Raw genomic sequence first — 26,438 nt, 5'->3', positions numbered from 1 at the left:
TGTGGTGAATTACACACACACACACACACACACACACACACACACACACACACACACACACACACACACACACACACACACACACACACACAACTAGGCAAGGCAATCTTGCAAATTGACACATGCTCTCAAAAGAAACTCAAGAATAGCATATGACAAAAGATACATGTTATGCACAAACTGAAAACCATCTCTGCATCTTCATATATACATTCAAGTATTGTTCATACATAAGCTTTGATCAACATCATCATGTATAAGCTACTGAGATGAGAGAAGGCCAAACATATAAGAGTAAATTTTTCATAACAATTCTGATGAAATTATATCTATGCAAAATTCATCACAAATTTATATCCAAAGCAAAACAAATACTACAAAATTTAAGAATAAGATTAATATAATATGCTGGATTGTAAAGCATAAATCAAATTACTACAATTGTTTAAACTGCCATGTATCTTTCAGCATGTATACAAATATTAGTTCCAAATTGTTTTATCACTCCCATCACTATTTACAGAGATATCTCAAAACCTTTATGTACAGTAATTTATGCTTTCTCTGTATATGTGAGTGTTTCTGTAGGATTAAAGGATCAATTATACTCTCTCCCAAATTTGCACATATGTAGATCTTTGATATGAAAAACAAGATATGGTGAATGATATACAGTGACCATCAATACACTTCAGCACCTTTGTTTCTAGAGCCATCTTCATTCGGTCATCTTCTCAAATTAAATACGATTTATCTTTTAGCTACAATACATCTCTAAAACAATGCTTACAAATAAAATTAAACAGCTACTACAATTAATATAATTAAAACCATAAAATATCCTGAAACAAGAAGCCACAAGCCTCTCAATGTATTCTTTCTCTTTCAACAGATTTTCCCCACCAACCCTTACACTCTTAAATGTAATGGTTCTTCTTGAACTTCTGCAACCTCTCTTCAGTATATTCATCATTATATTCTAAAATAAGCTCTACATGAAACATCTTAGCTTTCTTCATTCACTTAGCTGCTATTCAATGCTAAAGAGTTCAAGTAACACTCTAACTCAAAGGCTTTTCACTTGTCAGACAATATTATCACTGAGTAAAGGTTGGAGGGATTTAGTTAACCAACAAGTCTTGCTGTTGATGCAGGCATACCTTAAGTTGAGTCAGGCAGGTGAAGAGAGAGCCTAAGCATGTGACCGGCAGTTTAGGTGGTGATTATATTTTCCCTTTACTCTATCACCCATTAGCAACTTATAACCTTTAACAAGTTCCAGAAAACAGAGCAGTAGTAATATGCCAATATAATACATGTAGAAATTGATAATACATGAAATATACAAAATACCTGGTAAATGTTTCAATGTTCTCTCATCACTACAGTGATGATGCACAAAGCTGTTTTCAGGGAGCAAATTTGGCAAAGGAGCAAATTCACACAAAGCAGTACCATGGTACAGTTGCGTCTGCTGTATTTTCCGGGCTATAAGACAACTCAATGTATAATACGACCCTCAATTTTTTAAGGAAAAATTTAGGTTTTCAGTTATTACGGTGTATAAGACAACTCCCTTAATTGTGGAGGGAGCCGTTGCTCACATGGTTGGGTGAAGGGCCCTGGGGAGCCGTAATATGGCCACTCCCTCACTACCACTGTTGCCAGTTTCAAAATACATCCACGCTAAACTGGCCATTCTAGATTTGGGGTGTGGGCTTCACCAGATCTCCCTGACTATTGCCACTTCTCCATAGATCACAAGCTTGCCTTCATTCTCCAACCCCACTTCGTCTCCTATATTCTCTGTCTGTCCTTTCTCTCCCTATGTTTCTATATACATTGGTGTACTTATTTATGAGATTATTTCTGAAATCATTTCAAATTTTGTTCCACATCACCACTGAGGTAAAAAAATCAAGGTAATTTTTAAGTATGAAGGCAATCCCCCATCATAAATGTGGCATATGAGCAGGGGAGTGCAACCCCTTGATTTAGGAGCCTTAAAATTGGCAAAGAAACTTGTCTTATAGTCTGGAAAATATGGTAGTAAACTAATCATGGCCATGGTATATCAAAAAGATATAGAATAGAGCTGGCTGTATATAAGGTGGATTAAACAATGCCAAAGTACTGATGGTTAACCTGCATAAAAAAAATATATAAGTAAATGGAGGTAGGAAAATATTCATATCTAAGAAGTCACACATGGAAACACATCATAAATAACACCAACACACACATATACACACACACACACACACACACACACACAGAGAGAGAGAGAGAGAGAGAGAGAGAGAGAGAGAGAGAGAGAGAGAGAGAGAGAGAGAGAGAGAGAGAGAGAGAGAGAGAGAGAGAGAGAGAAAATAAAACCTAAGAATCACTTGATGCCAATACTATCATTGATGTATCTTCTACAGCAAACATTACTGCTTACACTGCTATAAGAACAAGGCAGACTGCTGGTAACAAAAATTCAAAGTATCAATAATATGAATACCAAAGCTATCACATACATAATGCATCATTATTTTCACTTAAACTTATAATTGCTAGTGTTGTTTTGATAAAAGGACTTTACTGTATATACATGCAAATGTTCAGTGTGAAAATCCAAGAAACATCAAAGTTCCTTACACAGTGATGACAATCATCTTAACACACTGCTTAATTAATGTACAGATCCACATTGGCCAACCTCTCTCTTAGTGTACTAGTATATCAGAAAAGGATCTCTTAAAGAATGCATTTCCTAATTGCCACGATAAACAGAATTTTCATATTTTTACCTATGAACATAATCAATACTTGCAACTTTTTTTGCTAGTTCTACCATATTTCTGATTCTCCTACATACTACTCAAACTGAAGCATGGAGAAGCCATTACCACCACCACATGACCAATCCTACACTCTCTTCCCTTCCCGTCATATCTCCCAGTGCTCAGGACAATTCAGAAATTTGGCACTTACTAAAATCTGCAGTAGTGTATGAATATAAAGAAATTCACAGAGCAAATAGTCAATGTAAAATAGCTGAAAATATATCAAAGCTTTTCATTACTGATTCACAGCAAACCTCTGCCATGTGTCAGTATTACCAAACATTAAGAATTAATAAAGTATTCTTTCATTCACAGCAAAAAAGCCCTAGTAATGAATTGTTTCTTAACAGCTTTGTGTACCACAATTACAAACTTTAAATAAACATTATGATATGTCTTTTATGGCATATAAACACTGATCGGTGAATATAGTAGGTAACAGTACTCTTTCATATATTTGATTTAAGAAGAAAATGCTAGGTACAGATGGCAAAGGCAAAGCACAAGGCTGTTTTCACTGGGCATAATTAGGATATTTAAAACTCTAAGCATAAAGCATTAAAGCATTCTGATACTCATAAAATTGAAGTTTGAAAGCAAATACACAAATTACTTAAGAGTTGCTACCAGATAAAAATATAAGAAAATTTTAACAGCAGGTTTTTTTTATAATCAATTCATAATTATATATACATACTGGTCCAAGACAATGAACCAAATAAAATAAACAATCAACTCATAAAACCTATAAATTATTAACTTAACTTCAAAAGCAAATAAATAAAGATCATAATTAAATAAATGCATGGCACAATTCATATTCTTTGGTTTCTACTGGCACTGAAATACAACACTGAAAAATAAATATAAATGTCTATCCCACCTGAGACTACTCCACGACTAGTATTCACTACTGTTACAGCCTGGCTGTAACAGGCTACTTGGCAATCTTTCTGCCTCTTAAAATATAATTACAAAGGCAATCAATGGGCTTATGACAAGCCTTTTATTCATGGCAGTCCCCTGGATTCTCCTTCTCTACAGAAACATATTTCTGAACTATACCATAACAGGGGTATTTCTTACATATCTGGTATCATTTCTTATAGTATCAGATTTTTGATCCTTCTGGTTTATTTGGCAGTTCTTGCCATAACTTAACAGATGCAGTGCCACTGCCACTGCTAATATCACTACCCCTAAATTAAGCCAAACTCAGCCACACTCATGAACCATGTGGTTACTTAGCTGTCGAGCATTTGGAAATTCCTTACAGCATACTTTACAGGTAACTTGTGGAGCATGCTGTGTGCGGCGGTGGTGGCGGAGCTGTGCAGCATCATTGAAGGTGGCCTGGCACTGGGAGCAGCTGACTGGAGTAGAGGCAACAGTACCTCCCCCAGTGTGGACCCTACGGTGGACGTTGAGATGTGAAGTGGTGATGAAGGTTGCCCCACAGTCACCACAGGAGTATGGCCGCTCACCAGTGTGGGTGCGGCGATGCACAGTGAGGTGTGATGAAGTGACAAAGCAGGCACCACAATATTCACATGCATATGGTTTTTCCCCAGTGTGTGTCTTCATGTGGACTTTGAGACTGTGTGCTCGGGTAAAGCTGTTGCCACATAACTGGCAAGTGAAGGGCTTCTCACCTCTGTGCCGCCGCAGATGTACCTGTAGTGAGCCATTCTGAGTGAATGTGGCACCGCACTCCTCACATGTGAATGGCTTTCTAGCAGCATGTGTGGCAGCATGCTGCCTCAGAGCTGCCTTGTCTGAGAACACTGCCTGACACACCCCACACTTTATAGAGGCAGCATTCACCACGACAACACTGTCCAGATTGTGTAGCTGTTTCTTATGTCTTTTCAAACCACTTTTGGATACAAATTTTTGGTCACAAATACTGCATGTATAAGAAGAATTTTTAGTAAAATGTTCTTTGATGTGATCTTGGAGTTCTAATTTTGTGGAGAATTCAGTACTACACAATGCACACGAATTTTGAAGCTTTATGAGATGAGCTTCCATATGGGCACGAAATTCTGCCTCATCAGTGAAATTAATATTGCAATCAGTACAATGATATGCTACCACACGCACTCTGGTGCTCTTTCTTGTTTCTGCCCCATTAATATTATATTCACTCACAACTTCCCCTTTAATTTTTTTTGGCCATGGATCCTCCTGTTCAATCACTTGTTCTTCCCTCTCCAACTCCACAGCCTCCTCCACAGTTTCTAGTGGCTCATCTTTAATGTCAGGAGTACTCTCAGTAAAGCACAGGTCATCTTTCATTTCATAAATCCTCTCAACAATCACCTCACCTCCTTCTTGGCTAGGAGAGGATGTAAGAAGTCCAGAAGGTGCAACAGTCTCCTCTATGAGGGTAAAGAACACATCAGGACTGGGATCAGTGCCGATGCCAGAATCTTGGCTTAGGGAGGATGAGGAGGAAGAGGAAGAAGACTTGTTAAGGTTGTCCCAGGATGGAGAGCCTAATTCAACTTCCTCTGCAACTTCCTCAAAACCTGCAACTGTAAATATGAATTTAATAAAAAGTACTTCAATTTATACTCTATTTGCCCTTGTATGACATGAAGAAGTAAAACTAATGAATAGAAAAATAAAACTTATGAATTAATGCCAAGGCATCATGCATGCATTCACATAATGGAAGCAGATTGTTTGATAAAAACAGATGATAAGGTCCATCCCAAACATGTAAGGGTTTGACTCAGGTGATACTCACTCACAGCAAATCAATCTTAAAAGATATCAACCACAATCTCCCTCAATGCATAAAAGAATTCCAAAACATTCTTAAAAATTAATTATATAAATATGTGAATCTTTCTTTAATAAGCTACTGGTTATGTCACTCCAAGATACATATCATCTTCATCAGTTTGCAGTGCTATGGCTGCTGAAGCTTCTAGTGATAGGTCAAACCTGATATGTGACCTGTATCATACTTGGCTAAGCATAGGAAAGCAAATAATGTTGAGGAAGCTCAGCAACATGATTCAAAAATATTTTTGTTCCAGTAAATGCATTTACTGGCTGAAACTAAGAGCTATGAGCTGAAACAAATTCATATGGCAACTTGCCAAGTACATCTTGAAACCCTAACATGCAAAGTATTTCATTACTAATCATAAATATCCACATGCACAGTGTGTGTGAGTGTGTGTGTGTGTGTGTGTGTGTGTGTGTGTGTGTGTGTGTGTGTGTGTGTGTGTGTGTTTGTTTCACTGTTTGATCTGCTGCAGTCTCTGACGAGACAGCCAGACGTTACCCTACAGAACGAGCTCAGAGCTCATTATTTCCGATCTTCGGATAGGCCTGAGACCAGGCACACACCACACACCGGGACAACAAGGTCACAACTCCTCGATTTACATCCCGTACCTACTCACGTGTGTGTGATTCACTGTTTGATCTGCTGCAGTCTCTGACGAGACAGCCAGACGTTACCCTACGGAACGAGCTCAGAGCTCATTATTTCCGATCTTCAGATAGGCCTGAGACCAGGCACACACCACACACTGGGACAACAAGGTCACAACTTCTCGATTTACATCCCGTATCTACTCACTGCTAGGTGAACAGGGGCTACACGTGAAAGGAGACACACCCAAATATCTCCACCCGGCCGGGGAATCGAACCCCGGTCCTCTGGCTTGTGAAGCCAGCGCCTAACCACTGAGCTACCGGGTGTGTGTGTGTGTGTGTGTGTGTGTGTGTGTGTGTGTGTGTGTGTGTGTGTGTGTGTGTGTGTGTGTGTGTGTGTAATGTTTATCCATGAAAATAATGTAAAGTAACACTATTAAAAAAAGAGGGTTTAACTTTAATCCAATAGTTACAAATATTTTCATAAGTTCTATAATGGCAGCTACATAGACTGATTTCTGATTTCTGTGATGTGAATACAACATATAACATATAAGCAGTAGCAATTCACAGATAAGGTTCAAGAAAAGATTTAATGTGTGAAAAGGAAACATTTATGCCTGGATTAATGATGCCTAAAAGCCAATATATATATATATATATATATATATATATATATATATATATATATATATATATATATATATATATATATATATATATATATATAACAAAGGTTGATAGCAAAAGTTGCAGATACTAAAATGCAGGAAAATCACCATGGAAATCTTCATTCCTCCTGCTTTATTATTTTCCAAAGTTTTGCCTTACAGCAAAAGGCATCATCAGGGCCTACAATGATTAATAACAAAATATAAGTCTAAAAGTCTAAAACAGACATTATGAAAATATTAAGTTAAAATACAAAGTATTAAGTTAAAATACAAAGTAAAAAAACATAGAAAAGATAAATAAAAATCACAAAACATCGTCAAAAAGACAAAGATGCACAAAAAACAGAAGTACACAGGAAACCAACCTTGAAGTGTGTTCTGCATGGTAGAGGAAGGAAGTACACAGGAAACCAACCTTGAAGTGTGTTCTGCATGGTAGAGGAAGGAACTTCAAGGTTGGTTTCCTGTGTACTTCTGTTTTTTGTGCATTTTTGTCTTTTTGACGATGTATTGTGATTTTTATTTATCTTTTCTATGTTTTTTTTACTTTGTATTTTAACTTAATATCTTCATAATGTCTGTTTTAGACTTTTAGACTTATATTTTTGTTATTAATCATTGTAGGCCCTGATGATGCCTTTTGCTGTAAGGCAAAACTTTGGAAAATAATAAAGCAGAAGGAATGAAGATTTCCATGGTGATTTCCCTGCATTTTAGTATATATATATATATATATATATATATATATATATATATATATATATATATATATATATATATATATATATATATATATATATAAAGAAAAAAAAATTGTAAGAAACCAAGTACAAAATAGACTTATGGGCAACTTTACTTTCCACTTAATGATAGTGGATAGCTAGGAATCTTGGTATGTATCATGAAGCAATTATCTAAAGTCATTACTAGAAAATGTGATTCAGATAATTTGCAATACTGTTGGAGTCAGATGTTACCCAAAAACTACTCTGATTTAATGACTCAAGTGTCTTGAGGGACACATATCATGACTGAGGTAACTTTCTTGAAGCAAATTAAAGTTTAAAAGACTCTTTGATAAGAGAAATAATGTAACTGAAACACTTGTGAAAAGATATAAAAATTTCTTCCAGAAAATCATATTTCTTTTGATTGAGTCACAAGTACCCAATGTAGAAATCTGCTGGGATGAAGGAAACCAATCAAAACATGCAAATATATGTACTGCTTTCACCTGGTTGGTCAATAAGTAGTATATTATTATATATTATCTCCTCACTTATATTTTGAAAGGTCTAAGTATTCTTAGAGTTTCAGTAAGTAATGTAGATTTTTGAAAACACCTAAATGAAACTATTCAAAGGTGAGCAGAAAGGGGAGGACAGTACAAAGCATCTTGAAGAAAGAAACCAATGAGACAGAAAGCTTATGACTGTATATGACAGAATAAAGCAAATAGGCATCACACTATGGTAGTGGACTGTTGTTGTATGAAAGTGTACATTTCTATGGAAAAAGACTTTCCTAAAAAAATATATATATTTGTCTACAGTAAACATTTCATGGAATACAGTATAGTCATAAAATGCCAATTATAATAATGATGAGAATATTCTACTTACGAGACACTGTAGTGATCAGCAGGAGTGCAAAACGCAAGAGAAAATGGCCTTGAACAGTATGAAGTACATGGTACTCAGATAGTATGATGAAAAATATGTACTTCTATATGATGACAGCTATGTTTCCAAAATTAGTAACTGCAAAGATCATCAAAGAAAATAAAACAATATGGCTTCACTCTCGTGACATCGGCCTCCCAGAAGGCACTTCACTTTTCCTGAACTATCATTACTACATACAGACATGTATATCCCTTTCTATACTCTTCATTTTTTCCACATTTAAAATAACAACTGTCAAAAATAAAAATCTGTTCTTGTTACCACCTCTCACTACACTTTCATCCTACACATTCTAGCTTCTCAAAGCTACTCCTTATTTTATAAGCCATGAAGCATTTTCAGTGAAGTCAAATTTTAGTCTTTTTTTTTTTTTTTTGCTTTCGTGCCATGCAATGTGTACAATATCATACATCTTTCCTTCATTTATCTTTCTCCATCAGAATATCAGCCTTTTCTTCTCTTCATCAAGAACTCTACAGATTGTTCTTCATAAATTTGTATAGAAACTTCTTTAACATTTGTCACTTCATAATCACATCATAACCAGCCTCTATAATTTCATATAGAACAAATGTTTCCCTCCAACTATTCCATCCACTTCTGTAAGGTGCATATCTACACAGGTTGCCAGGTCACCTTATTAAAAATTCACCTCACTTTTTCAATGCTTCTGTCTACCCTGCCTTCTTCCACTATTACTGAAAATCTCCTGAGGTAAGATGCAATCTGGCCACACTCTATGGTTGAACTTGAAAAATACTGCCACAGCATTCATTATGCATCCATAATAAGTGTAAGAAAGGGATAGAGCAGTGGCTAGGGATCACTGCATTCTTATTTTGAAGGTGTGACAAGACTTATGTAGATACTTATGGTGTTGTAGAGGATATCATACTAATGCTGATTTTCAAGCAAGAAAACTTTAGCTGAGGCTATTACATCTAAAGTCTCATGCTTGTTTATGATGATCAGCTGTACATGAGAATTATGTACATCTCTTCCATGATAATGCACTGTAACTATTGACTACAATGAACAGCAACATAATAAAGCATTTTTTTTTTTTCCTCCCTCTCTTCACTCAACACATTTCATCTTCTTCAATTTTCTGTTTAACATTATAATAAACTAATGAGTGTGTGTGTGTGTGTGTGTGTGTGTGTGTGTGTGTGTGTGTGTGTGTGTGTGTGTGTGTGTGTGTGTGTGTGTGTGTGTGTGTGTGCGTGTGTGTGTGTGTGTATTTACCTATTTGTGTATTATAGGGCCCGAGCTAAGCTCTCTGTGTCCTGTCTCCTTGTCCATTCCTGTCATATCTCTCTTTCATCTGATTGACACACACCACATCAACGACATCACTGCTCAGTTTATTCTACTTATCAATGCTACGATGCGGGAAACTGTATTTTCTCACGTCATTTAGACAGATGTCTTTTATTAGCTTTTTTCCATGTCCTCGGAGATGATTACTTGTGGTCACCAATTTATACATAGTTATCATGTCTCCTCTTGTTCTTCTCTCTTCTAATGTGGTCAGCCCCAGCTTCCTCAGTCTTTCCTCATAGTCTAACTCCCTGAGTCCTGGTACCATCCTTGTTGCCAGCCTGTGTACCCTTTCTACCTTCTTCACATTTTCTTCATATGTGGTGACCAGACACATGTTGCATATTCTAACTGGGGTCTTATTAAGGTACATAATATCTTCTTCATCATTCCTTCATCTAGGTAGTGGAACGCAAGGCCAATATTTTGAAGCATGTTATATGTTTTCAAAAAAATCTTGTTAATGTGTTTCTCCGGTGACAAAGTGTTTTGCACGGTTACTCCTAAGTCTTTCTCCTCATTGGTCTCTTTAATTTTCTCATCACCCAGCCTGTAATCCCAGTTTGGTCTGTATCTACTTCTTCCCATTTTCATAACATGGGTCTTGTCTATATTAAATTCCATCTGCCACTCCTTACTCCACTCATATATTTTATCAAGATCTTCCTGTAACTTGTTACAATCTTCCACATTCCTTACTCTCCTCATAATTTTAGTATCGTCCGCAAACATGTTCATGTACTGTCAATTCCTATTGGCATATCATTAACATAAATCAAAAACATGATGGGACCAAGCACTGACCCTTGTGGAACTCCACTGGTTACCTTCTTCCACTCGGACTTCCTTCCTCTCACCACTGTTCTCATTTCACTTCCCATTAAGTAATTTTCTATCCATTTTGCTAGTTTATCATTTACTCCTCCAATCTTCTTTAGTTTCCACATCAGGTAGATAGCATCCACCCATCCCTCTCTATGTTGTAGTATGTCAGTCACTCTTGAATAAAAACATAATAAATTGGATACGCACGATCTTCCTTTTCTGAAACCAAACAGCCTTTCACTCAGAATTTTTTCACTTTCTAGATGCTCACTCCACTTAGCTTTAATTACTTCTTCACATACCTTGTGTGTGTGTGTGTGTGTGTGTGTGTGTGTGTGTGTGTGTATTTACCTAGTTGTATTTACCTAGTTGTAGTTTTACAGGGCCTGGGCTTTATGCTCGTGTGGTCCCGTCTCCATATCTACACTTATCCAATTTTTCTTTAAAACTATGTACACTCTTTGCTGATACCACTTCCTCACTCAAACTGTTCCAAGTCTCAACACATCTTTTGGAAACTAAATTTTTAACATCTCTCAGACATCGTCCCTTCCTTAGTTTCTTACTATGCGATCTTGTGCTTCTAAAGTCATATTCTTCTCTCAGGATCAGTTTCTCATTATCCACTTCATCCATTCCGTTAATCAATTTATAAACTTGTATCAGATCCCTCTCTCTTCTCTGCTCCAAGGTTGGTAGATCCATTGCCTTTAGTCTCTCCTCATATGCCATCCCTTTAAATTCTGGAACCATTCTTGTAGCCATTTTTGTAGTCTCTAATTTTCTTATGTGTTTCTTTTATGGGAGTCCACACAACTCCTGCATATTCCAATCTAGGTCTTATTTTAGTACTTATCAATTTCTTCATCATTTCCTTGTCCATATAGTGAAATGCTACTCCAATATTCCTTAGCAAATTATACGCTCTCTGAAAATTCTATCAATATGGCTAACTGGTTGATTATTTTCTTCCATTGTCACTCCCAAGTCCTTTTCCTTTTTACTTTTTCTAGTTCTACTCCATCTCCCATCTTATAGATTCCCACTGGTCGTCTTTCACTTTTTCCCATTTCCATGACATGGCTTTTGTCCACATTGAATTCCATCTCCCATTTTTGCTCCATTTCCAGATCTTGTTTGTCTTCCTGTAGTATTTCACAATCCTCTTTTGTTTAATGACTCTGCACAGTTTCGCATCGTCCGCAAACAGATTTATGTAGCTGTTCACTCCCTCTGGCATGTCATTTATATATACGAGAAAAAGTATTGGTGCCAATACTGACCCCTGTGGCACTCCGCTGTCTACTGTTCTCCACTTGACCTTCATATCTTTAACTATCGTCCTTATTTCTCTTCCCATTAAGTAATTCTTCATCCATCTCAATGTGCTTCCTTTTAAGCCACCCTTCTCCTCTAACTTCCATAGTAATCTTTCATGTGGCACTTTATCAAAAGCCTTTTTTACATCTAAATAAATACAGTCAACCCATCCTCTCTCTCTTGTACTTTATCAACTATTCTAGAGTAGAAACTCAATAAATTTGTCACACATGACCGACCTTTTCTAAAACCAAATTGGCTATTTGATAATATTTTGTTGTCTTCAAGAAACTCGATCCATTGCTTCTTTATTACTTTTTCACACATCTTGCATATTACACTAGTTAGTGATACCGGTCTGTAATTTAAAGGTTCTTCCTTCCTTCCGCTCTTATATATGGGAACCACCTCAGCTCTTTTCCACTCCACTGGCACTGTTCCATTTTCTATTGAGCATTTTATGATGTTGTATATTGGACTTGCTAGTTCTTCCCTACATTCTTTCAGTATTCTGCCTGAGACTTCATCCGGTCCCATTGCCTTTTCCTCATCCAATTCCGTCATCAACTTTTTATTTCAATCTTGGTTACTTTAATCTCTTTCATATAGACAGTCTCTCTATTACCCTGTGGTCTTTCAAATTTGGATTCCTTAGTAAAGACCTCATGAAATTTACTATTTAACAGTTCTGCCATACTTTTGGGTCTTCCACCATTCCGTTTTCTCCTTTTAACCTTTCTATTGTTTCTTTTTGTCTTATTTTTCCATTTATGAATCTGTAGAACAATTTTGGTTGTTCCTTACATTTTTCGACAATGTCCTTTTCATAGTTCTTTTCTTCTTCCTTTCTCACCTTAGCATATTCATTTCTTGCTGTTTGAAGTTTTCCTTATTTTCTGGATTTCTGTTTCTTCTCCACCTTTTCCATGCTCCATCTCGTTTCTCCTTTGCCCTAGCACATCTTGCATTAAACCAATCTTTCTTTCCTTCTTCTTTAGGTCTATATTTGGAACATATTCCTGACCCCAGTTTTGCATATTTCCAAAAATAAGTTATATTTCTCTTGAACCGTTAATGAGTTTTCCATCTCCTCCCAGTTTACGTTTTTAAATAGTTCTTGAGATTCTCAATATCAGCCTTTCTGTAATTTAATCGGTCTCCTTTGTATGATTCATCTCTATCTTCCTTTCCTTCTTCTATATCCATCTCTAATATTACATGGTCACTCTTTCCCAATGGGCACTTGTATCTTATATCATCGTTAATTGGTATATCCCTTGTAAAAACTAGATCTAATCTTGCCGGCTCATCGTTTCCTCTGAATCTTGTGTTTTCCTTTACTCTTTGGACCATCAAATTATCTATCATTAGGTTCAGGAATCTATCTCCCAGGCATCTTCCCCCATACCACTTTCATAATTTTCCCAGTCTACCTCCTTACAGTTGAAATCTCCTATCAATATCACTTTTCTCCTTTCCATAATGATTCTTGTAAGACTCCTTATTGTGTCATCTATCATGTCTCTATATTCTTGGTTAGTCCATGAGTTTGTCTTTGGTGGCACATATGTTCCAATGATTGTTAACTCCTTTTTGTTAATATGCATCTTAACATACAGTATTTCTGATTTTCCTTCCCCAAACTCCACTTGATTTACCACTATCTCCTTCCTTAACATCATCATGACTCCTCCTCCTCCTTTACCCACTCTGTCTCTCCTCCATATATTATACCTTTTATCTATGTCTATTTTTATTGCCTCATTTAACTTTGTTTCCACCAGGCATACAATATCTGGTTCTTCTTTCTTTATGTAATCTCTTAATTCTAATTTACTAGATAAAATCCCATCTATGTTTGTATACATCATTTTTAATCTCTTGTTCTTATCATTTTTAGTTAAACTTGCTCCATTCTTTTCTCTTCTTTCTCTTTTATATACCATTTCCTTATCCTGTCTCCTATAATTCTCCAAAAATGCCTTCTTCTCCTCCTCTGACCTTTCATTATTTTTTTCTCTTGCTTCTGCCACCAGTTCATTGTGTCTCTTCCTTTCCTCCTCGTTTCTATTTTTCTTTATATATATATCTTTGCAACCTTCTGTTTCTCTGAGTTTCGTTTTTCTATATAGTACTTCTTCTGCTGCTGCTTGTGATTTTAGTAATATCTTAATTGGTCTCACTGTTCCTTCTTGATATGGTCCCATTCTATGGATTTCTTCTACTTCCTCTTCTAAGTTCTGTCTATCCTCGTCATTCAGATGTTTTAGTAGGTCTTTTACTGATTTCATTTCGTCTTTTTCCCTTCTTGGTCTATATTTAACATTTTTTCTTTCAGTCCAAAAATAATTACACTCTTCTTTTTTCTGCAATTTCTCTTACTAAATTTTCTTTTTCTTGAGGACTCCTATCATTTTGCTTGTCATATTTTCATCTCTTTCTTTTAACTGTTCTTGAAATACTTCTTGAAATGATTCCTTGTCTTTCTTATCTTGGATTCTCCATGCTTGTACTTCTTTTTAATCACGTCTTGTACTCTTTCTTCTTCTTTGTTAACTAGATCTTTTAGCTTTTCTTTTTCTTTCTCGGCTTTACCGAGTCCTTCTTCCATCAATTTCTTATAGTTCGCTATTTGGACTTTTAATTCTTCATTTTCGGTTCTTAGCCTAGTTTCGTTTTCTTCCACTCTTTTATCCTTTCTTTCAATTTCTGGAGCTCTTTATCCTGTTCTTCATTCTCTTTCATTCCCATACTCTCCTTTATCAATTTATCCAATTTCGTTCGATAGTTAAGACTCTATCAAATAGTGAAGTTTGCGCCGTATCAAAGCCTTCAAATTCTCCTCCTCCCTCACCAACATTGTCATCATCAGCTTTCATTCTTTCCTTGTCACATACCTGCATTTAGATGGAATATCTTTCTCACTCATTATTATTTAACACTGTATTCATGAAAGGAAAAATGAGTCCACACTTATCGCCCAGGCCACTGTAAACCCAAACAAAGGTAGTGAAGATCAGCTGATTCTCGAGAGTGTGTCGCGTCCTTCCTCTGCTGTGTCTTGTGTGTGTGTGTGTGTGTGTATTTACCTAATTGTATTTACCTAATTGTAACATACGGAAAAGAGCTATGCTCGTGTTGTCCCGTCTCCATATCTACTAATGTCCAGCTTTTTCTTAAAATCATGAATATTCCTTGCGTTGACCACTTCCACGTCTAAACTATTCCATGCTTCCACCCTTCTATGAGGGAAGCTATATTTTTCACATCTCTCCTATAAGTGGCCATTTTAGTTTTTCCCATGCCCTCTCGACATTCTTTCATTCCACATACACAGATCTTCCCTATCCATTTTTCCATGCCAATCATCACTCTGTATATTGCTATCAGGTCTCCCCTTTCTCTTCTGTTTTCCAGGGTCGGAAGTTGCATTCTTTTCAGTCTGTCTTCATAAGTCAAATCTCTTAAGTCAGGCACCATTTTTGTTGCAGCCCTCTGTACTTTCTCTAGTTTCCTTATGTGTTTCTTTAAGTTCGAGCCCACTGTATTGTTGCATATTCAAGCCTCGGTCTTATCATTGCAGTAATTATTTTCTTCATCATTTCTTCATCTAAATATCTGAACGCCACTCTTATGTTCCTCAATAAGTTCAATACTTCTCCAATTATTTTGTTTATATGTCTCTCTGGCGATAGGTCATTGGTAATTGTCACCCCAAGGTCTTTTTCTTCATGACTGGTTTTATGTCTTCATTTCCTATCTTGTACATACTCCTGATTCTTCTTTCACTCTTGCCAAACTCTATTTTCTTGCATTTTGTCGTGTTGAACTCCATTTGCCATGTACAGCTCCATTTCCATATTCTGTCCAAGTCTTCCTGGAGTAGTTCGCAATCTTTGTCACATCTCACTTTTCTTAACAATTTTGCATCGTCTGCAAATAGGCTCACATAACTGGACACCCCATCCACCATGTCATTTATGTAGACCGCGAACATTACTGGTGCCAACACTGATCCCTGTGGAACTCCACTCTCCACCAATCCCCATTCTGATGGTCTGTCCTTAATTATTGTTCTCATTTCTCTTCCTACCAAAAGTCTTCCATCCATTTTAGTAAACTGCCATGCACTCCTCCTACCATTTCAAGTTTCCAGATCAGTCTCCGGTGTGGTACCTTATCAAAGGCCTTTTTTAAATCCAGATATATTCCATCAGCCCAACCATCTCTTTCCTGTATTACATCTATCACCCTCGAATAGTAACATATCAGGTTTGTCGTGCATGAACGCCCTTTTCTAAAACCAAATTGACACTCACAAAGTATGTCATTTTTCTCCAAGAAGTCTGTCCATCTATTCTTCACCACCCTCTCACACATCTTAGCTACCACACTTGTAAGTGACACTGGTCTATAGTTCAATGGGTCTCTCTTGTTACCTGATTTATAGATTGGGACAATGTTAGCTCTTTTCCAGTCTTGGGGCACTACACCTTCCCTTAATGAGGCATCAATTACTTCACAAACTTTTTCTGCCAGTTGCTCCTGCATTCTCTTAAAATCCATCCTGATACCCCATCAGGTCCCACAGCTTTTCTCACTTCTAAACTCCCCATCATGTTCTTGATCTCCTCCACAGTTACTTGAAACTCCTTCATAATCCCTTTCTGTTCCATTACCAGTGGTTTGTCAAAAGCAGTCTCCTTTGTGAATACCTTCCAAAGCATCCATTCATAGCCTCTGCCATTTCCTGGGATCTTCACTGCATACTCCATTTACTTCTAAACTTTCAATACTTTCTCTATTTTTGATGTTGTTGTTCACATGTCTGTAAAAAGCCTTGGTTGGTCTTTACATTTATCAATTATATCCTTTTCTTGTTTCTTTCTTTCTTCTCTTCTAATCAACACATATTCATTTCTTGCTCTTTTGTAACTTTCCCACTGCTTAATCCGTCTTTTCCTTCTCCACCTCTTCCATGCATCCTCTTTTCTTGTTCTAGCCTTTTCACATCTATCGTTAAACCAGTCCTGCTTTCCAACTTCTCTATGTTGTCTTATTGGTACAAATTTTTCTCACCTTCTTTGTATATTTTTATAAATTCCTTCCACTTTTCATTTGCTCCTTAGCACTCTTGAATTTCATCCAATTTGTCTCTTGAAAGAATTTCTTTAGGTTTCCAAAATCTGTCTTGGCATAATTCCATCTTCCCACTTTATATTCTTCATTTCTTCTAGATTTCTCTTCGTCTATCACCTTGAACTCCAAAACTGCATGATCACTCTTTGCTAAAGGGCACTCCACCCTCATCTCCTCAATGACCATTGGCTCTGTACTAAAGACCAAGTCCAGTCTTGACGATGCTCCCTCTCCTCCAAACCTAGTATCTTCTTTGACCCACTGAGTTAACACATTTTCCATTGCCAGTGTCAATAGTGTATTTCCCATGTTGTCTCTGATCCTTCCATTGACCAGTCCTCCCAACACACCTCTTTACAATTAAAATCTCCCATCATTATAGTTCGTTCACAGCCACCCAACATTTCTTCCAGACATGTTCCTGTATCACTTATCATTTCTTCATATTCCTGTACTGACCATGCATTTGTCTTAGGTGGTACGTACACCACTATGTAGTGCCTCTTTTTCCTTCATTAGTTTCTGCTCTGATCTTTAGCACTTCTGCCTTTCCCATACCTTCTTTCACTTGATCCACCTTTATATCTTTTTAACCAGCAACATCACTCCTCCTCCCATCTTACCTACTCTATTTCTTTTCCAAACATTATATTTCCTTCTCCAACCATCATCAGGTCTTCTCCTCTCTCAGTTTTGTTTCAGTAAGACCCACAATATCTGGGTTCTTGTCCCTCAAGTAATCGTTGAGTTCTAAAATCCCGATATCACTCCATTTATGTTGGAATACATTACATTCGCTCATCGTAAGTTTCTTTAGTCCTTTCTTGCTGTACTTTTCTGGGTTATGAACCACTTCCTCAGTCTCATATCCAAGATTCTCCAGAAAAACTCTTTCTTCTCCTCTTCTGTCCTCTCTTCATTTTTTTCAAAGCCTCCTTTCTCAACTCATTTAACATTTCTCTTTCCTTTTCACCGAGATCTCTTCTCAACCAAATCTTCCTTGTTGTTTCCTGCTGGGCTAGCCTCCATGACTTCTCCACCAATTCATCTACATCCTTTTGTGACTTAAGTTTGATTCTTATTGGCCTCATACCTTCTCTTGTGAACTTTCCAATTCTATGGAAGTCCTCTATTTCTTGTACTAGGTCTTTTCCTCCTCCTGCACCACATTAATGATATTATTTATCACCTTTTTATGTTTTTCTCTCTCCATTTTACTCGGTGTCTTATCCTCCTCCACACCAAATATCACCACACATCTCTTTTTGTCTACAGTTTCCCTCACCAATGTCTCATTTGATTTAATAACCTTCACCACTTTCTCAGCAATCTTCTCTTCTATGATCTGTTGATCTATAATTTCAGCAAGGCCCAAAGTTTTCTCCCAGACTCTTTGATTTCCTTTTCCAGACTTGCAACTTTGTAATTTACCTCCTTTCTTTCCACTTCCTGACTTTTTTCCATTCAGCCTGCTTCTCCATCACTTTTCCTAGAGATTCTCCACATTTTTCGCAATTCACTTTAATTAGCTTAACTTCCTCTTTCAGTGCTTCATTTTCCTTCTTCATATCGGCACAGTCTTTCTTTACATTGTCATAACTCGTTTCCAGGCCCCCATACTTTTCAAACAGTTTTTCAATTTTACCTTCCAACTCCAGAATTTTCTTCACATAAGCGCTCTTGTGTGTGTGTGTGTGTGTGTGTGTGTGTGTGTATTACCTAGTTGTATTTACCTAGTTGTAGTTTTACAGGGCCTGGGCTTTATGCTCGTGTGGCCCCGTCTCCATATCTACACTTATCCAATCTTACTTTTAAAGTGTGCACACTCGTCGCAGACACTATTTCTTCATTTAAGCTGTTCCACATCTCAATACATCTTTGCGGGAAACTATATTTTTAACATCTCTCAGACATCTTCCTTTTCTCAGCTTTTTACTATGCGATCTTGTGCTTCGGATGTCATATTCTTCTCTCAGGATCAGTTTCTCATTATCCACTTGGTCCATTCCGTTGATCAATTTATAAACTTGTATCAGATCTCATCTCTCCCTTCTTTGTTCCAGGGTTGGTAGATCCATAGCCTTTAGTCTCTCCTCATATGTCATTCCTTCAAGTTCTGGAACCATTCTTGTAGCCATTTTTTGTAGTCTCTCCAGCTTCTTTACGTGTTTCTTTTTATGAGGGGTCCACACTACTCCTACATATTCCAATCTGGGTCTTATTATAGTACTTATCAATTTCTTCATCATTTCTTTATCCATGTAGTGAAATGCTACTCCAATATTCCTTAGCAAATTATATGTTTCTCTAAAAATTCTATCAATATGGCTTACTGGTTGATTGTTTTCTTCCATCGTCACTCCTAAGTCCTTTTCCTTTTTTACTTTCTTCAGTTCTACTCCATCTCCCATCTTATAGATTCCCATGGGTCGTCTTTCACTCTTTCCCATTTCCATGATGTGTGTGTGTGTGTGTGTGTGCAATGTGTATTTACTTATTTGTATTTATGTACATAGTTGTAACACAAAGGAGGAAGCCATCCCCTTTTTGCTCCATCTGTACAATAAATCCTTCATAAGTCAGCATTCAAATAAGAAATCCATAAAAGTTGGTAAAGTAACAGCATACCCTATTCATCTGAAAATGTAGTTGGCACCATGCTGATTTTTTTTTTATGTTATGGCCTATAGCGCCTGTAGGCATACTTGAAGAGTATATGTAGGAAGCGCTGTTAAACTTCCACCCATTAGTGGCGTAGGCAATTTTATTTATAGTGGTATCCATATTAGAGCCCATATCACTACCCAAGTGCATCTTTGGTGTAACCACCTAGAACCTGGGCATCATGGTGACATGTAGGAAACTTTGAACCACTCGACAAATGGCATAGCTTCAAAGTGGTATGTGGTGGGATTCAAACCCATGTTCACCACCTAATCCACTACGTCACCACTTCCCTGAATAGTCTTGCCAGACCAAATTCAATATAATTTATTTTATAATAATTGATAGGTAGGTCATAACATGATCCTAAGAAGGACTGCTGGTTCTGGTTGCAACTCATCTCCCTGGTGGTGTGGTCTTGTCTATGGGTTCTTTTCGCAGTCTGATCTATTGTTATTTTGTTTCCCTCAAATACCTAAAGAATCCATGTTCATATAAATCTTGAACAATTTTTCTACATATATATATCTGTTGAGCCTGAAATGTTTTTCCAACAATAAAGGAAAATCAATCTGTAATCCATATAGTTAATCAGTGATGTGGTGCATACAACTAGAGATTATGAGTCAGGCGATAAGGACTATGATTACCTGCAACATCATTGGGAAGAATGTACTGGCACACAGTGAGATCGCTATTCAGTGGGTCTTCAGTGAGGCCAGCTGATGCCAGGGAAGGAGAGTCTACAAACGTCACCCCAACACCTGCTTCCTCCAGCACCACCCCAAGCTCTCCCCCAACCAGTTCACCTCCCACTTTGGCCATCTGGCAAGAAGCTGCAACATCAAATAATATTTAAAACATGTAAATTACCACATTCTTCACATTTTAGCACTCAAATAAAGAGCTTGGTTTAAAAAATGTAAAAATTAATAATGCAGACTGATATCTTGATTTGAATACTTTCTAAAAAATTAATAAGAAATCAAAATATTCTGATGGGTGAGCAATAACTGCAATTAATAATTCAGTACCAATTCAAGGAAAGTATTCAGTGCATCTATAACACCGAAACATGTTTTTTAACTTAAACAAAAATCTAAAACATTAAGGCACTTTTCTACCAGAAAAATTAAAACTATATGAAAATAAAGTGTATATATATATATATATATATATATATATATATATATATATATATATATATATATATATATATATATATATACAGTGGTACCTAGACATATGAATATAATTCGTTCTGTGACGATCGTTGTATATAAAAAAAAATCATATATCAAATAAATTTTTCCCATAAAATTAATGGAAATAGAATTAATTTGTTTTTGTGATACGAATTTATCCCCCCTAAAAATTAACATGCTTTAAATACCAACCAAATATAGATTTAATATAAGATAAATACAATGTTTATTGTATGCATGATATAAATGAACTATATTGCCCAAAATAACAAATTAGCCCGCAAAACTCAGGACACGTCGATATACGTTCCTCACGAAAGACTCGGGGCACATTGATAGACGTTTAGGCTTTTTACGGCTATATTTTGGTTATTTTCTTCCCGTTTTCTCTTCTCGTGAGCTGGCAACACTCATCAGGAGTAAACATATGCTCTACGTCACTGTGTCACCAACGATGGATGGTGGGAGTGACTGATTTCATGGTGTCTGATTCCGCCACCTCTCCCGTGCGCCTTACTTCTATACCTCAAGTCTCTCGCCATGTTGCGGGAAGACAACTTTTGAATGAGAGTGGTATCAGAATAGGAGAGAGAGAGAGAGAGAGAGAGAGAGAGAGAGAGAGAGAGAGGATACAAGGGACCCGTTTTCTATCGCTCTAGCCAAGGCCGCTGATCCTGATCGGATGCAAGGCCACGTACACTGATGATACCACCTCATTCAATCTGTGATATTTTGGCAACCATGACATCTAGAGACTTCTGGTTTTTTGCATTGCAAGAGGAAGAGTTGCTCGTGGCCAGAACACCATTTGTACTCACTTGTTTATTGAATTTCTAAGTGTAATCAGTAAGTGAATACAGGCTATTTTGTGTTTCTCGCCAAACTTTTACTTTTGGGACCCATGATCTTGAGTTCACAAAACTTAAGAAAAAAATACACACTGCCAAGGAGCACAGACACATACATGCACAAAGGATGAACAACGATACACAACGCGGGCTGAATGTTTGGGTGGACACGGGTAGCTGAGCAATCACTGCGCCACATCTTAAAAATATCGTCGTATTTCAAGGCGTATATAATATAAAAATTTTCATCATATATAAAAAAATTGTATGTTGGGGCATTCGCATCTCAAGGTATTACTGTATGTATATATATATATATATATATATATATATATATATATATATATATATATATATATATATATATATATATATATATATATATATATATATATATATATATATATATATATATATATATATATATATATATATATATATATATATATATATATATATATATATATATATATATATATATATATATATATATATATATATATATATATATATATATATATATATATATTTGATGGTTCATAAGACGCATGGGCTCATAAGACACACCCCACTTTTGGCAGGTATTGAAATGGGGGGGAAAAAAGAAAAAAAAGATAAATAAGCAGATTTCAGCTCTGAATATGAAGTGAAGGATTTCACCTAATATTTGAGGAATCACATGCATTTAGATCATTATTAGATCCCAATATTTTACTTTGATCTTTGCAAGTAGGCTACACCTTAATCTTGCTGTGACTTGTGAGATGTAAACATGTACTGGCATATGGCATTGACAATGACTGTGAGAGAATCAGAGACTACATGGCTAATATTTTTTTTTCTTTTTTTTTTTACATGTATGCAAGGTAAGGATGTTAAAAGATAGGTGTAATTTTAATAATATGAAAGTATGCCTCACCTCAAGGTGTAATAACATCATACTAAAGAACCCAGTGAAGCTTGCCTGTGTCAAGATCAAGATCACTGACACCAATCACGTTTATTTTGGTTCAGTGTGGTTTGGTTGGGAGCAGATACAAAGGTTTTCAATCCCACGCCAACTACTGGACTGGTCACACAATGCATGGTGCAAGGTCACTTTAACAAATTTTTCCTGACTGGTCTCATTCTATATGAATTATCAGTATGACCTGATATATTGGTATCTTGAAAGAAAGAATTATTTTGTGGTGTACTACCTATCATCACTTTATTTGCATCTGTAAAGATGTCTAGGGTTTGATTTTTTTTTGAGCCTCTGTTGCCACCATCCACTGTTTCAATATTGAACTTTGGCCTCATAGGATGTAAAGTCTTTTTTTTTTTTTTTTTTTTTTTTTTTAGAAAAAGCTGTATCTTGTGAGCCATCAAATACGGTGTATGTATGTATGTATATATATATATATATATATATATATATATATATATATATATATATATATATATATATATATATACACACAGTACCAGACAAAAATATGCGATCATGTGGGTACGTGGTCACCTATTTATGGCGAAAAAAGAATAGTGTTTATGAGAGTGAAGTAAAATTAGATAAAAATTTGTAACCATTCTATGACATTGTGGAATCTTTCCTGGTCAAGGTCAAACACAATGTCAACTCTCAGCCGGCCTCTCACAGAAGTGGAGTGAGTTTCTGTGCTGTCCTCTTCAGGGACAGGCCTCTGGATTCAAATGACTTGGGTAGTTAGTAGTGGTTTATTTGCTGCACTAAGTCAAAATCTGAGGGATTAATGAGTGAGATAATTGCTCAGATGATTGGTGTAAAGAAAAGAGGCCATATAATTGCTGAAATTTGCAATTTGACTGGTGTGGGATGAATGAGTGTGAAGAAGTACATATTCAAATTTCATGAAAAAAGTTATCAAATATCACAGAAGAAACTTCGACCTGGCAGACAATGCAAGATCTCAAATCATGCTAGAAAACATGCCATATTTGTAGCTGTTGACTCTACTGTTCATTTCGGTATGTTTCTAGCACAATATGAGATCTTACATGGTAATATTTGATCACTTCCTCCTTCACAAAATTTGTGTATGTACTTCTTCACCCCACACCAGTCAAATTGCAAATTTCAGCAATTATATGGCCTCCTTTCTTTACACCAATCATCTGAGCAATTGTCTCACTCATTAATCCCCCAGATTTTGACAGTGTGGTAAATAAACCACTACTAGCCATCCAAGTCATTTGAATCCAGAGGCCTGTCCCGGAAGAGGACAGCACAGAGAAACTCACTCCACTACTGCCAGAGGCCAACTGAGAGTTGACATTGTGTTTGACCTTGAGCAGGAAAGATTCCACAATGTTATAGAATGGTCACAAATTTTTGTCTAATTTCACTTTACCCTCCCATAAATACACGATCACGTACCCACATGGTCACATAGTACTTTTTATATATATATATATATATATATATATATATATATATATATATATATATATATATATATATATATATATACAAAAAAAATTGAATAATAGATTAAAAGAAGAAATCTCTACCTCAGCTGAGTAGGAGTTCCATATATTAATTAATTCCATTCATGTTGCAAATGAATTTATATATATAAAAAAAAAATACCAACATTCACAAGAACAAGAAAAAATACTGAAAGAGAATCAAGACACTCATAATAAAAGAAATGACACAAAGGCCACAACAGAACATGGTCTAGAAAACAAAAAACAGCATAGTTAATGTATAATTGTATATTTTAAGACATAAAAAAGAACCATAACTGGTTTACAATTACCCTCTCACATGCTAGTAAATTTCATACTTTTTCTTTCCAATACCTTTTCTTTTAACGTGTACAAACATTGCAAAAACTTTGGATTTAAGGGGAGTTTCCTCTTCTTTAAAACCCCACAATTAGACATGTATTATACATCACTATATTCACAAGAAAATTAACTTTCTGATGTCCACAAAAATTCACAAAAAAAAAAAGTATTTTAGCCATTTTATCCTTTATAAACAATTACCATAAAAAGGAAAAAAAAACTACTTTTTCCAAGAGCATTCTAAACGCTACATATCACCAAAATTGCCTTTTTTTTAGCTTTAGTGATGCTATTGCCATTGTGATTTGTCAGATTCTCAAGAAAATTAAAGAAAACTGAAATCAGCATTCACCTCAGACTATCTATATATATGTAGTCAGGCTGATTCACAGAATAAAACTGATAATCTGACTATTTTGGAAGCATCGGTGTTACCAATCCATTGAATTTGAAAATTATCAATATCTTAATGCCATTATTTTTCTAAAACTTTACATTTTGACTAAGCTATCTAAAAACAGCAGTTGACACCAAATTCTAGTGACTTTTGGTAGAAACTCTGATTAAAGCAACCCTCACAAACACTACATATATGACTGAACTATCACCAAAGAAAGTGTGTTCAAATTATCTAAAACACACAAAGTAATAAATGTTGCCATGAATTAAAGATAACACTCAAAGCTACAGAAATATTGTTTTTCCATTACAAAGTGACATTAGTATTTGCAAACCTTCTACAGTAAGAGCGTTCAGCATGACTAAAGGTAATACCTATTTCTTTGAAGAATAAATAAATAAATAAATAAATATATATATATATATATATATATATATATATATATATATATATATATATATATATATATATACACACACACACACACACCAACAGCTCTCCATTGTAAGCTGCACTCAACATTTCTAAAAGGAAACTGGCGTTACATGTTGTGTCTAATTAGGTTCCCGTTCAGCAAGGCATAAGAAGCATTATCCTCCTGACGGTCACCTTCTCTCCTCAACCATCTGTGCGATCTTCACCTCACTTTAAGCTGTAGGCTCACCCCTGAGCTTCCTCCTGTCATCCCCCACGGGCACATACTGATGAACAGGAGTGTAGTGCATGGTGATCGTTAAACTCATTGTGTAAACTTGCCCATTACCATCCCACTAACACCGACAAATTTATCTTTATTTTTCTTTGTCTCAGCTAAATGCCTATTAAAAAAAATAGACGATCCCGGACGAGTGGATAGTACACCTAGGAAATATCATGAGTGCGCCAGGACAACCCCACAAACCCCACTGACTGACTTACGAGGCACCGGAGACTCACAAGAAGATCTCTGTTGCTCGGTCGATATTTCTGGCTTGTTTACTTGCGGTGCTTCTGCGTGTGGCCGCCAGATGGCTCCACTCCCCCGGCTCAACTACGGTCTATTCCATGTCTAGCCTTAGCCTTCTTGTGGATTCCAGCTAGGCCATATGAATAAGAATGATAGAAAAAATAAATCAAGAAAGCTGCAAGTCATTAGGTCTAGAAGTAACAGTCTCTGATATGACGAAAGAACAGAGGGCCAGACGTTACAAAAGTCTAATCTACGTAGACTACTTTAATTATCACTTTTGGATTGAAAGGGATATGCCAAGGAGGTTAGATTATAAGATGTCACAAAAGTGAAGCCAGCGCGCTATTGGGCCCCTGCTGCCCCTACCCCCGTTA

The 26,438-nt window shown here is 36.3% G+C and overlaps 1 protein-coding gene across 2 annotated transcripts; it reads right to left on the bottom strand.

The window, feature by feature from the left end:
- On the bottom strand, positions 1-26,170 carry LOC123514946 (zinc finger protein OZF-like). 2 transcript variants are annotated; one of them, XM_045273216.1, is made up of 4 exons: positions 26,034-26,170; positions 20,499-20,684; positions 8,518-8,523; positions 1-5,365 (listed from the first exon to the last, which is right to left on the bottom strand). In XM_045273216.1, the coding sequence occupies exons 2-4, from the start codon at positions 20,671-20,673 to the stop codon at positions 4,044-4,046; spliced, it is 1,503 nt and encodes a 500-aa protein (XP_045129151.1). In that variant the 5' UTR covers positions 20,674-20,684; positions 26,034-26,170; the 3' UTR covers positions 1-4,043. The 2 variants fall into 2 exon arrangements, with proteins under 2 accessions (XP_045129151.1, XP_045129152.1); XM_045273217.1 differs by lacking the exon at positions 8,518-8,523.
- Positions 26,171-26,438: the final 268 nt, after the last annotated feature.

This window comes from Portunus trituberculatus, chromosome 38 (assembly GCF_017591435.1).
Source record: "Portunus trituberculatus isolate SZX2019 chromosome 38, ASM1759143v1, whole genome shotgun sequence".
Classification (NCBI taxonomy): domain Eukaryota; kingdom Metazoa; phylum Arthropoda; class Malacostraca; order Decapoda; family Portunidae; genus Portunus; species Portunus trituberculatus.
Note: the sequence above shows the minus strand (reverse complement) of the source record. Positions and strands in the feature narration are given on the sequence as shown.

What these genes read in the sequence shown, in the direction of transcription:
- LOC123514946 (XM_045273216.1), bottom strand. Translation starts at nt 20,673, where the DNA reads ATGGCCAAAGTGGGAGGTGAACTGGTTGGGGGAGAGCTTGGGGTGGTG.